This window comes from Nannobrachium achirus (assembly GCF_963921795.1).
Source record: "Nannobrachium achirus genome assembly, chromosome: 16".
NCBI lineage: Eukaryota > Metazoa > Chordata > Actinopteri > Myctophiformes > Myctophidae > Nannobrachium > Nannobrachium achirus.
This window is the reverse complement of record NC_137823.1, coordinates 50437273-50452076: the sequence shown is the minus strand read 5'-3', so window position 1 is coordinate 50452076 and position 14804 is coordinate 50437273. Positions and strand designations below refer to the sequence as shown.

At 39.9% G+C, this 14804-nt stretch overlaps 1 protein-coding gene across 1 annotated transcript in view; it reads right to left on the bottom strand.

The window, feature by feature from the left end:
* The window catches only part of fndc4a (fibronectin type III domain containing 4a), a gene marked incomplete at both ends in the record, with an annotated part of 76194 nt that overhangs the window by 3862 nt on the left and 57528 nt on the right, over positions 1 to 14804 (bottom strand). Inside the window, one exon of the mRNA XM_080743945.1 lies at positions 64 to 197. Coding sequence (XP_080600071.1) covers positions 64 to 197 — 134 coding nt within the window. The remainder of the gene's footprint in view (positions 1 to 63; positions 198 to 14804) is intronic.

Sequence of the window (14804 nt, the reverse complement as noted above, 5' to 3'; positions counted from 1 at the left end):
ACTTAAAAGTTTGAGAAACACTGGCTTAGAACCATGCATTGGTTGCAGAGGAGTCCCGCTCACCTTGCTCCGCAGCAGCCCTCCACTGGGGTGCTCCGGTGTGCTCCTCTCCGAAGACGGCTTGGCCTTCTCCTTGCTGCTACTGGAGTCATTGTCCTTGATGATGTCATACTGTCTGCAGAACAGGGCAATGACAGCTGCCAGAAGGTGAGAGACGGACACGGACACACACACACACACACACACACACACACACACACACACACACACACACACACACACACACACACACACACACACACACACACACACACACACACACACAGGGTCAGGGTGTCATTCATATGTTGGCGCACCTGTCACTCAGACCTGTCTCCTCATACTCTGACTGGGCACACCCATGTTGGATAATGGAATTCGGTTCCCAGCGGGGTTTGATGCGCGTGCCTTTATCTCTAAGCTTGCCGGGTTGGAAATTCTTGCTACAGTATGTTGCATCTGCAGCGTGTCAGATGCAGGGTACTTGGCAGGGTACTGATTGTGGAGGCAGTTGCGTGCTTCATTGCAATGTTTACAGTAATGGTATGACTATGAGATCATTATTGCTCCTTCTCCATAAAGTGGTAGCTAGAACAGGGACCAATGTATATTTGCTCCCAGTATTATTATGTATATTCATACTAATCAACTAATAGATAGATAGATAGATACATAGATACCTTTATTATCCCAAGGGGGAAAATGTGTTGCCCAGAGGCAGCACAGCAGTATAAGGTTATTTACAAAGTTAGTTGTAGTATGAAAAAGATAAAAAGAAAGAACAGAGTACAGAGTACAGTAAGTACAGTAAGAGCAAGGTACAACAGGAAAGGGAACAAATAATATATACTTAAAGTGTCTTAAAGCACGACTATCAAAATAATACAGTGCCCAAATCAAAGTGACCATAACAGTCAATGCTAGTTAGTGCAAAAAGTATCTCTACATCATGTCAAACACAAGCAGAAATACTAAAAAAAGTAAATAGGAATGTTAAAGTGCTTCATATTCAGACTGTCAGTTAGCATCTTGATTGGATTTCGTTTCAAGCACCGTGCTTCTCTTCCAAACAAGATGGTGATAGTTATTTCCTGAGGCGACGCATTACAAGCCTTGGTGTAAACAGAAAGCATCTGCCGTGATTTCCCATTCCACCTCCTCAGCTCTGTAATTCTTGGGGATTCTGTGCCATCTAATCAGCTCACTCAGCTTAAGATCTGGTGCCATTGGCATGTTGATGCTGTTGGCATCAAGAGAGTGAGAGGTCCTGGATTTAGTTTATAATAATAATAGCGCAGTGTAATCATTGTAAAGGTTGTATATTACATGACATATTTTATCATCTTATGTTCTTTTCAGGAGTTCAGGAATCAAGCCCTTTTCTAAATGCTTCACTTCTTGTGATACCAGGTAATCCGTAAAAATGTTGTTGAGAGAACGGCAATAGATAACATTTCAGGTTGGAAGTGGAAGCCAAGGACTGAATTAGCTTTCCATTACGGAAGCGATAAGAGTGACATTCAATTTTCATTTCAATGAATATTTAACAAGGTGTTAGCCTAGTTGTTTATTCCAAATGCATGCAAAACCCATCTGTGATAGTGTATTACTAATTCATTAAGTGTCTATAAACTACTGTATATTGCCGATTGAACTGACACAGGCAATGAGCTACATCTCAGAGCTCCATAAACACTTAAACCCTTATATATTCTGACAGGAGGAGGCCACCAAGGGTCTACAGACCTTTTTTCAGAGCTCTGCCATGTAGCTGCGGTGTCACAGTGCGAAGCGTTGCCGCTTGACACCGTAGCTATGACTGCCGCTCTGAGAAATCGGTCCATACGAGGACCCCTTCTTTTTCCCCTCTACATCAAATTGCAGTAAATAGTCGATCCACATGTTCACAATGTGTCACATTGCGACATTTGAGTTTGTATTTTCACCAAATGACACTAGGGTTCATGTGGTTAAGTCATACATTTTTAATTTGTTTTATATATAATTTTTATCCCACGATTTTGGAACCCATTTTTCACCCAGTGCCAATTTTCTAATGTAATCCTGGGCGCTACACTCCCTCTGGCAACCTGGGGAGAGCAACGGACTGACCTCATGCTTCCTTCTATGCATGAGTAGTCCAAGCTGCTTCTTTTCACCTGACAGGGGAGAGATTCCATGGCTGGACGTAGCGCGTGGAAGGAAAACGTTATTCCAACCAGTTCCTTTCCCCTCCATCAGGCGCACCGGCTGGCTAGGGGGAGGCAGTATTGAGACCAGGATTACTGCCTAATTTTTTTTGTGAGGGTACCTACCCTAGGAGACATGGGGAGAACATGCAAACTCCACACAGAAAGGCCCTTTCGCCACTTAGGGTATGGGCACTGATGACACGGAGGAGAGAACACGCCCCCAGCACCCCCAGTGGGATTTGATTTGAAAATGTATTGGAGGATTAAACACTTGAGATGCAGCATCTCGTCTTCCAGAGTGTCCTCAGGCTCAACACACAAACAATGACATGAAACAATCACATAACAAACACAATACATTGACAAAACATATAAGGGCTCTCACATGCACCATCCAAGACCATTCTACATCTGTTGCACATCATCAAAAGATAATAATGATAAATGGGGGGAAAAAATATATATATGATGATAATAATAATAATAATAATAATTGATTGAAATCGTTATTTATTCTCGAAAAGAGCATTGAGGTTCACCCTCATTTGCAATGCTGACGAGATGACACACACAAAGATCAACAATTAAGACATACAAATATAAAAAAACAACAAAAAAATAGAATAATACATCATAGAAAATGAGTAAGTTAAAAACAATTGCATACTGAAGTAGAGAGACTTAAGAGCATGTTATTAAATTGTCCATAGGATATTGGAGCATTAACTTTTAAAGTAATAAGGGTAATAATAATAAACTTACAAATACGTACTGGGCTCTGTCTCTTCTCTACATTCTGTCTTCGTTTGTGTCTTTCTTTGCTTCTGTAGCCTTTTTTTTTTTATACCTCATTTCTACCCCCGAGCTCCCTTCGCATCCTGTGTGGTTTTATACCTCATTTCTACCCCCAAGCTCCCTTCACATCCTGTGTGGTTTTATACCTCATTTCTACCCCAAGCTCCCTTCACATCCTGTGTGGTTTTCTGCATGCACAAAAAAAAACTCCATATGCACAGTTGCACACATCCTGTCTAATAACTGCCACACTGCCCACACTGTTAAAGGACAACTTTAGTTTTTTACAACAAGGGCTCATATTTTAGATTGTAATTAAAGAATATAAAATATGAGTGTTAAAATTATTTAATTCACTTCTTTCTATTGTTTTAGATATTCTTATTTCAGTGGTTGGGGGCATGCGTACAAGTGGCTAAATATGTCATTTTACACAGAATAAGCTCATTCCCAAGATAAAACGCAACCTTTCATGGTTGGATGTGACTTATGAGGGCTAGAAGTGTTACTGTAAATAGCAATAAAGAAACTGCTGGCTTATTGTGTCTAAAAATACATATTTAGCCACTTGTACACAAGCCCCCATGCGTACACATGCCCCACATTTTAGCACGCTAAATGCGATAAAACAATAGAACGAAGCAAATGAAAACATTTTAACACTCACTTTTTCGTTTCTCTAATTACAATCTAAAATATGAACCCTTGTTGTAAAAAAACAAAGTTGTCCTTTAACGCAAATGCATAACAAATTACAAACAAACAAAATGTGGTTACATTTTGCAGTATTCTCCATCAACATAATAAAAATGAATAATGTGGTCCCCACTCCATTTGCAAATGCATTCAATTTGTTTTCTATGCTATTTAGCATTGGGCAATTCATTAATTAAGGGTCTTGCTCAGGGACACCTTGACATGTAGACTCGGGCCGGGGGATTGATTGATTTGATTGATTGATTGATTGATTGATTGATTGATTGATGATTGATTGAAATTTTGATGCCTTTTCTGCCTTTGAAATTGATATTATCCTAGATAAAGTACTATGTTCTATCCATCTGTCTTTCAATGTTATATGAGATACTTAAAGTGTGGTTCCTGTGGAAATAAGCCCCGGCTTTCTAGGATCTCCTTTTAGTTGACCTTGTACCAGTGATTGTAATCTGTGTACCTAACGTTCAACCTTTAAATCCCTTTTTTTGCTAACTGAAATTGTTATATAGTACACTGGGAATGATCCCACCGTTGTTTTTAAATTGTTTACCCCTTTTTTTCCCTGACTATATCTACTGCATAGTACTGTGTTCTATCCGTCTGTCATTCAATGTTATATGAGATACTTCAATGGCCAATGGTCATTTTGGCTCATTTTCATGAAGTGCTCATTTGAGAGCAGACACAACCGTCTATAAACACAACACCAGATATCTGTCTAAACACCTGAACGTGGCCAGTGCACCCTGTCTTCTGGTCTGTGGAATGTAAAATAATAGCACTGTTTACCTATAATGTGCTGTTTTTACTGTTGCTACACTTAATAATATAAAATAACTAATGTGAAACCATAGACATACAGAATTTATTTATTTATCGCACAGCCCCAGACAGTAAAGAAATAAGTGTTAAATTGAGCGTTAATTAAAATCTTACCTATCATTTTCTAATGGACGATTTACTTTTCGGGCAAGTGGGTATGACCTTTGGGCAAGTAGAACATGACCTGTACTTGCCCGACGGGCAAGTGCCTCTGAGACCTTAGTGTCAACCCCTGATCATGGTCACATGCTAAAAATACTTCAACCACAAATGATAATAATAACTATAACCAGACAATTAGATTTGCTAAACCCTGACTTGTATTTTTGTGTTTTCCGTTTTGTTTGTCTCATGTCGATTCTGCTTTTACGTGGTGACGGGCTGCGTGAACACACCTTCTGCAGGGCGCGTCTGCAGCAGCACTGGGACGACTGCAAGCACTTCTGTCATGCCTTCATCACAGACTCGACTACTGCAATAGCCTCCTCTACGGTGCCACCTCCAAAGTACTCAATAAACTACATGGGGTCTTCAACGTTTTTCAGGCCGGGGACCCCCAAACTGATGGGGAGATGGAGCAGGGACCCCCTACCACCTCGTAGGGTGGGGGGGGTCGGGGCTACGACATATTTTTTTATTTTAAACATGTACAAGTTACAGCGAGCAGGGTGGGCCGTACCACTACCATTTCTAAACGTACTACTTATTAACTGAGAACCAATGTCAATAATACCAACAATCTGTCAATTGCATAGTAATCATGTATTCAAGCTATTCAAAATGGATTAAGCAATAATTTCGCAGACCCCCTGCAGTACCTCCGCGGACCCCCTGGGGGTCGCGGACCCCCTGTTGAAGACCCCTGAAAATATGTGCAAAATTCCGCAGCCCGCCTCCTCACCAAAACCCGATCAAGAGACCACATCACCCCAGTTCTCCATGATCTCCATTGGCTACCCATAAAATACAGGATTGATTTCAAAATACTGATCACCACTTACAAGGCCCTCAATAACCAGACTCCCAGCTATCTCTCAGACCTTGTCCAACGCCATGTTCCCTCCCGCAACCTCAGGTCTGTAAATGAGAACCTTCTCAAGTTCACTCACAAGGCCAAGAAACGCACTTGGGGTGACAGGGCTTTCTCCGTTGCAGCCCCCACCCTCTGGAACCCACTCCCACCTCATATAAAAGAAGCCCCCACCCTTGCCGTGTTCAAAGCCTCCCTCAAAACCCACCTTTTCAGACTTGCTTTCCCTTCCTAACTTTTCTCCACCCGCCTTTCAGTTTTTATTTTTCTTCCCTGTGTGCCTGCTAATGTACATCTTAGATTTTATCCTTTTAATCTTTGTCCTAATAAAGTTGTTTTATTTTATTTTGTTTGTAAAGCGACTTTGAGTACCTTGAAAAGCGCTATATAAGTTCGATGTATTATTATTATTATTATTCTGTCCTGCGTGTGAAGGAGTTTCCACCAGACCTGCAGTGCAGGTACAGCAGGGGGATTTGATTTATTCAGCACAAATCAAAACCAAAGTACACAGAATATAAAAGTGCCAGGAGGAGGCAATTGATTGATTGATTGATTGATTGAAGAATTTATTAGAAGTTTGCAATAGAAAAAAGTACAGTTTCATGACAGTACAAATCACTGGTACAACTAAGGTCAACTAAAAGGAGATCCTAGAAAGCCGAGGCTTATTTCCACAGGAACCACACTTTAAGTATCTCATATAACATTGAAAGACAGACGGATAGAACATAGTACTTTATCTAGGATAATATCAGTTTCAAAAGCATAACATCAAATACAAAGGCAGAAAAAAAAGGGGTGGGGGGAGCATGGGGGCTTAGTCTATTTACAAGTCACGGGTAACAAGCTGCCTGAAGGTGACTTTTCATGCAAGACACCCGAAGGGCTTCCAACTGTAAAACAACACAAATATTGACAAATAACACCAGTAAAACTCCCTAATCGGGAGATAAGCGACCGTCAGGTCACATGTAATCGGCCTGATGGTGGCGCAAAATGGGACAGATCCATGTTGATGACAGGACTCTAGACATACTGTGTATGCTTTGTGTGATTTTAGGGCAAAATCTGTAAGAGCAGTGTCCAAAAATGTGTTTTGCAATAATCTGCCTCATGGTGGCGCTAGAAGAAGGGCATGTGTGGATGTTGTGGTTTGGCAGCCAAGGAGTGTGTGTGCAAAGTTTGGCATGGATAGGGGCAACAGTGGCAGAGATACAAGTAGGGGAAAAGTGTGACGTGACGGACAGACTGACAGACAGCCAGTGGAGGTTTTGATAGTAACTGTGACCAGACGGTCACAATGTTTGCAGTCTAAAAATAGAAATCTAGTGACATCTGTGTCAAGAGCAAGGACAAGGCTGTGATGCAAGAAGAGCTCCCACCAAACCTCTCTGAAACTCACAACCAGTGGTGGAAAAAGTAGGCTCAAAGTATCAATGCCACAATATAGAGACAGAAACAGACGGTCATTGATGCACAAATACATTAAAAGCCTCAAATTGCAACTCAAGATGCTTTAGTATGTTGAATCTAGAGTTGCAACACCAACCATTTACAGACCATGCATCTCAAACATGGCAACTTCTTAATATGCACCGGCCCTTTAAGGGTAGTGCTTATAAGAGGCAGCCATTTTGACAGTTTTGGCCCAGAAGCCTAATTTGAGTGTTTGTTGTGGACATGGAAGCATGTTTAATGCAATGTTGATTTGATCCTGTGTAATCCAGTGGGAGCCTTGAATATATTGACTGGGTATGTTTTGGTGTTTTGTTGTATTTGAGTCATTTTGCTGTATTTTGTATAATGTAATGAATCTGTATTGAGGGGTAACCAGATGTAGGCTAGTATGTAACTAGCCGCAAATTGCAACACTAGATTGTTTTTAATCGGATTCATCCGATTATAAAAAATCTAGTGTTGCAATTTGCGGCTATTATGTAACCACCCTAACCTACATACAACTTTTCACTTTCCCACCTTGCCATATTCTATTTGAGAATGGCTTTTGTAAGATTGTTTGTTGTGCTGAGGGCATAGATGTATAGAGGCCAGGCCATTCATTAATAGTGCATGGTTTGGATTCTGTTTGCTGTGGTTACTTAAATGACTTGAATTACTTTATTTGCTTTTGGTTTTGACTATTGGTTATTCTGATTTGATTTGTTCATTTGCTGTGCATGTTTAGTTTAGAGCAGTACGTGGTTCTCAACTTGTGGGCACAGGGGGGTCCCCAGATGTGCAACATTGTTTTCTCACTCAACAGTAAACAAACCATTAAACCAACATAAAGTGTAAGTGTATAGAGGGTATCTGCACATTTCTAAAGTGACAATTTAAGGACCTCAGTTAAAATATGATTATTTTGGGGGTCCTGGCCTGAAAAGGTTGAGAACCACTGGTTTAGAGAGGACCCTTCACTCCCACTGTTGGCATCCTGACTTCCCAGCTATAATCACCCCTCTTCCCTTCTAGATTTTAACATTAGTTTTCTACATAAACTTGACACTTGTTACATCAGCTCATTCATGTGCTACCAATGATGCTAATGAAGGCTCCAAACAGAGTCAGGGTGCTGATATGGTGCTAGGGCTGTCACGATATGATATTTTACATGACGATTAATTGTCACTCAAATAATTGGCGATTAACGATTTAATTGTGTTTTTGTCATTGACAATTACATTTCTGTTTGGCTTTTAGGCTTTGAAGTTGCACATGGCAGATATGACACAAAACCTAAATACACGAAGAAATTACTGACATATTTGACAACTTACTACTTAAAAAAATAACATTGATAGTGGAAATAGCCGATCTACAAGCTCACAACGCGTTGCGATGCGACGCGTTGTGAGCTTGTAGATCTGCTATTTCCACTATTTCTGACATTTTTCAACATTCACGATTATGACGATTATGACAAAATAATTGCGATAATGTCAAATAATCACGATTAGACGATTATGTAATAATTGTGACAGCCCTATATGGTGCATGTTGTTCATTCATGATACTAATGAAGGCTCCAAACAGAGCCAGGGTGCTTATATGGTGCATGTTGGCTCACTGGGAACCCTATTCTACACCATTGGTGGTTCAAGGTTTTTTATGATCCTTAGGGTCATCCAAATAACATATTAAAAGTTGTGAATTATATATTTAGTGGATCAAGGTGAATTCAGGGGGTTCAAGTTTAGGTCCATTCACAAAAAAGACCCCCAAAAAAATCTTATTTAAGTAGCATGTGAGGGGTCTAACTAGGGTTTTTTCATGATTCTGAATCCATTGCAAGCATTTGTTTTGCACGAAAAACATTCCTTGGGCTAGAAACGGAAACTACAAAACTATGGATTAGTGATGAGTCATCACTTTTCTGTGGCCAGCTCCGTTTTGTGGTGTCCGCTTTTAACCTGACGATTTTTTTTGTGCAAAACAAATGCTTGCAATGGATTTAGGATCATGAAAAACCCATAGTTAGACCCCTCACATGCTACTTGAAGATTTTTTGGGGGTCTTTTTTTTCCTGTATAGTAAGTGAATGGACTCAAACATGAACCCCCTGAATTTACCTTGATCCACTAAATATATAATTCACAATTTTTAATATGTTATTTGGATGACCCTAAGGACCATAAAAAACCTTGAACCATTACTATTGCAATTTCTTTTGGGTCAAACCTTAGATTGACTAGCCTAATATTGGTATAACACCTTTGAAAGAACATGGCTGCTGAGCAGAGAGCCTATTGGGGAAGCCTTGTTCAGTTACCTTGTCCAGCATTTACAGTATAGGTTAAAGTTGCACTCCACACATCCGAAGTGTGGTTTAAAGGACAATTTTGTTTTTTTGCAACAAGGGTTCATATTTTAGATGGTCATTGGAGAAAAGAAAGGATGAGTGTTAGAAAAGATGAGTGTTAAAATGTGTTCATTTACTTCTTTCTATTGTTTTAGTGATTTTAACTATTTTGATTTGCATGCATGCCCCCAGGTTGAGGGCATGCACGTGGTTAAGTATGTCTTTTTAGACACAATAAGCCCATTCCTAAAATGCAACGCAATCTTTCATGGGCAGATGTAACTTATGGGGGCTGGTGTAAATAGTAACAAAGAAATTGCCGGCTTGTGTCTAAAAAGACATATTTATCCACTTGTACGCATGCCCACACTGAAATCAAACAGTAAAATAGCTAAAACAATAGAAAGCAGTCATCTTTTATTTTCTCTAGTTAATCTAAAATATGAACCCTTGTTGTTTTAAACTAAAGTTGTCCTTTAATTCTCCGAAAAACGAATCTCTGATCAATAAAACTACATGGTGATAATTTCCCCTGCCCCTAAAATGTTCCGAAATGAACTTTATGAGATCTCAAACTTTGCTATATCTGTACCCTTGTTTACAAAGCCAGGATCTATTAATATACCACTATGCCACGCCTCCAGGAACCCCCCCCCCCCCTCATAAATTATGGGCACAACTTTTTGAATATGAATGAATTGCAATGTAAATGTTTTAATTTGTAACCTAATTGTTATATCATTTTAAGATAGGCAGTGATAGAATAAAATAAATGTAATTGTGTTCTGTGCAAACTTTTTGAAAAATGACTGCATGTTTAGAAAATCTGCCACATTATGTTTTTAATGGTGACAGTGGTCTTCAATAGGGGGCCCGGGACCCCTAGGGGTCCTCAGAGTTACTACAGGGGGTCCTCCAAATCATTGAGTGATAGAAACTTTTTTTCGTCTTTTTTATATTAACCACTTGAACCCTAGCATCCATATTCTGAGAACTTTAGCGCTGCGAGGCGTTGTGAGCTTGTAGATCTGCTATTTTTGGCCTTTATTAAGGTACTTTAATATAAAGTGCTACCAGAGTTTGGTGTCGAGGGGGAAAAGAGCAGACAGAGTGAAAGGTCAAGTTTATTAAGTATTGACGGCTCAAGTGGTTAAATATCTGCAAAATCACATTTGTGCTGCCAGTGTGGAACACGGCCAAAGTGGTTCTCAAACTGTGGTTCCAGGGGGTCCCCAGGGCCAGGGGGTCGCCAGGGGGTCCCAGGCCAAAAGAGTTCACATGGTACCAGGATCATTTAACCACTTTAAACCCTACAGTATACATTGGCTATTTGAGAATATCCTAGATCTACAAGTTCAACGCATCGCAATGCGACATATTGTGAGCTTGTAGACCTGCATTTTAGAATGCGTTTGAAAGTTTCCTTTAAACAGTGGTGGAAAAGGTACTCACATTTTCTACTTGAAGGAGTAGTTCACCCCAACATGACTTTTTTTCTATTGATTACTCATGCCATGGAGAGTAGAGTTCAATACTATTTTTTGTTTTTTGTCACATTCCTAATACAAAAATGTGATAACAATACATTTTCCCCCATTGATTCCGGATGGTGACCCGTTTCGAAACGGGTCACCATCCGGAATCAATGGGGGAAAATTTACTCTAATCAAATTTTTGTACCAATAGCCTAGGAATAAAATAGGGCTAAAGTGGATTAATGTATGTTTTATAATATAATCATTTATATCTGCAAAGTAACTAGTAACTAAAATGTTCAAATAAATGCAGTGGAGTAAAAGTACAATATTTGGATCAGAGATGTAGTGGAGTAGAAGTAAAAGTATTGAAAATTGGAATTACTCAAGTAAAGTACAAATACTTCAAAATTATACTCAAGTACAGTACTTAAGTAAATCTACTTAGTTACTTTACACCACTGCCTTTAAACATAGATCTTGCATATCTATTCCTGGCCCACAGTATTTTCAGGTTGAGGCTCCTCGGCCAAGTGCATTAATTTGGGGCTCCTTGATATGAAAACGTTTGATAGCCGTTGTCTTTAGTTGATGTGTTTCTGAAACTGGAGCAAAACTAGAACTGGTGTTTCTGAAGCGTTGTAATGGAACAGTTTTCATATTTAACTTTACTGCCACTTGGGGGCACTGTTCCTCCTTTTTCCTCAAGTCTAGTTCCTCCCTGTCTCCAGGGGGCGCTGTTTATTCTGTTCTGCTGCAGCTCTTATGCCACAGGAAGTGATTGAGTTTGACCTTTTCTCCTTGTTAGAATGACAAGAAAAGATCGTTTTTGAGAGTGTTAACAATCCTATGCCATCGGTTACTTTGCACCCCTTTGAGTGGCAAAATAAGTGAGTAATCAACATTGTGATAATGTGTACTGGACATATTGAGAGATATTTCTAGCTTTGTATGCTCCTTTGTGATATTTTGCACTGCAGTATTTTCCTTAGGTCTACTTTGAAATTACCTGTTCACATGTGGTGGAGGCAACATTTATTAATATTACAAACAATCTTACCTTTGCTTACCTGCATAGTTTACTTGAACAACTACATGTACCTCTTCTTTGTTACCTGTTGGTTAACACATTCCTTACATAGCTTACCTGTTATGTGTGTAACTTAACTGTAACCTGTAGCATATTTCAGTATTTTATTAACGTTTGCCTTTCTGTATTTTGTGTGTTTCAGTTTTACACTTTCTTGAATTAAACCAGTCCTTTACAACAACTGCCTGTTACTTGGAGGGGATAATGCAAGGGAGAGTTAAAGCTGGCTGTGAAGCCCAATACAGGACAGGAGTTACATTGGGTGTAACAGCACAAGCGTAGCACACCTGGTGTGTTTGACACAGAATAATGAGCACCTCTTGGTTACACTGGCTGTTTATTTCCCTCCAAAATGTCAAACAAATTAGGAATTTGTAAAATGGTCGGAATTATTTGATGCTTTAGCTATTGAAAAATAGCAGATATACAAGCTCACAGCGCGGCTGCGAGCTTGTAGATCTGCTATTTTTGAAAAACCGTGAAAATTTGAATTTTGACCCGATTCTATAAGTGTCTTTTGAATCCTTCTAAGATTTTTTGAAAAACCTGTGTTTCTATGTCAGCAATCTGGCCAGCCATCGTCAAAGAAAAGGTCCTTTTCACTTAACTGGAGCTCAGTTAGTCGTCTGTTCTTGAGAGACTATACTATGTCAGTGGTGCTCAAACCTTTTCATGTCAAGGACCCCCAAAATGATATGTATTTGGCCACGGACCCCCATCTCAAAATATTTAGTTCCAGGGACCACCCAGAAGCAAAATTTGAGTTACAAATGTTCGCTTTGAAAATACATAATTCAAAGATTTGCACACATTTTCACGACTTTTTCAAAAATAGCAGATCTACAAGCTTGCAGCTGCGCTGTGAGCTTGTATATATGCTATTTTTCAATGGTTAAAAGCATTCAATAATTTTAGGCCTAAATGGGTTAAGTAATGTAAAGTACAGTATATGATGTGATGTGAACATGCATGCTAAGGCAAGGCGATAGGAAAATCTTCGATATTCGATAATGTTGTTGAATACCTCGATATCGATATACGATATTACTCAAGATATTAGTAAAGACAATTGCATTATCGTTTGTAATGTTTTTCTGCTTTAGGTCCACTGCCTGCCTAACCCAGATAACGAATAGCATATCCATGCATGCACACTGCACAGTACACATAGAAGGGTTAGGTAGGTTTTATTGAAATAACCACACCTGGTTACAGATGGACTACTTTTTTGCATGTGCTACGTGCATGCATAGTGTGTCTGTTAATTAATTTGACACATACACCAATATCTCATTTCAAGCTGTCTTCATCAATATGTTGATACCTCAATATCGATAGATTTTCGATGCATTGCCCAGCCTTATTGCACGCTACATAATAATAATAATGATGATGTAAAGTATGCTGAGATAAGATGGATTATCGAAAATAGCAGATCTACAAGCTTGTAGTACGGCACTCTGTGCCGCGCTATGAGCTTGTTGAGACCATAGGTCGCTATTTAGTGTGTAAACCTCCAGCTCATGTCCGTCCGCCCGTGTGTCCGTCACACCTCATGCTCTTCTTACATCACATTGATGTTGCAAATGAATGATTTGCTCTGACCTGTTCTGACATCACAACGATGACTCGACCAGCTCAGTGTTCCAGGGACGTGCTGGCCATTGGGAAAAGCGGGACGACTCCCGAACGGCCGGTTCATTCCCGGCCGGTCCAGGCCGGCCATTAGGAAAAATAAATAAATAAAATGTCCTTCGTTCCATTTTGGGGGCTGGGCGGCCAACAAAGTAAATCGTCACTGTCGGGCAGAAACCTTGTATCTCCAAGTTTCAAATTTGTAAATTTTTTCGCAAAGCAAAGCCCTGTTTCATCATACAAGGCCGTCGCACAAAAGTAGTGAAAACAGCAGATCTACAAGCACACAACGCCTCGCACCGCAAGGCGTTGTGTGCTTGTAGATCGGCTGTTTTCACTAGTTTAAATAATTTTTAAAATGATAAATACAAAACAAACGGTTTTGGACGTACAAGGTTTCCACCTGACAACGACGAAATATAACTCATGTAATTGGCCCACTGGCTTGTCACTTGTCATGATCTGAAATGGCAAATCTTTGAGTAGCAGCAGCGCTATAGAGAGAGATCTCTCTCTATAGCGCGCAATGAGGGCCTCTCCAACTCTTTTTCCCGGGCTGAATCGAGGGCCCAGCACGTCCCTGCAGTGTTCTCAACGGGCCAAAAAATTAAGGCCTGGTCCGAACTGGGTCGGCCCGAGGCCTCGTCTGGTCTTACTAGCAAACATTTTATGCCCTACCCGGCCCGAAAACGTTGATATTAAGTCCATATATGGGTATTCCCAGATGATGCCCTGTTAGGGAAACCACACTAATACAATCACTTTTATGCCCCTGTATTGAGATCCCTGATGTCATCGATATTAAGGCCCATATCTGGGAATGCCCATATACTGACATATTGTGTCAGACTCGACTGACTTGATGTCAGAAGTCGGTCATCTCCATATTTGGGAAACTTATGGCCACATTTTGTCTGACTAAAGGCCCATTCCCACTGGGCCAGATAACAGATAAAAAAAAATATTTTTATCTGTATCTTTCTTACCATCCACTTGAATGGAGAAATAGATTGTTTTATCTCTTATCTGGCCCAGTGGGAATGGGCCTTTAAAAGGATATTAAGTAGACGATAAAATGACCAAAAGTTCTACTTTCATTTCTTAATTACTTTGGGGGAAAAACATGCCCACTACAGATTGATTGATTGATTGATTGATTGATTGATTGAAGAGTTAGCAGTTTACAATAGGAAAAAAGTTTCATGAC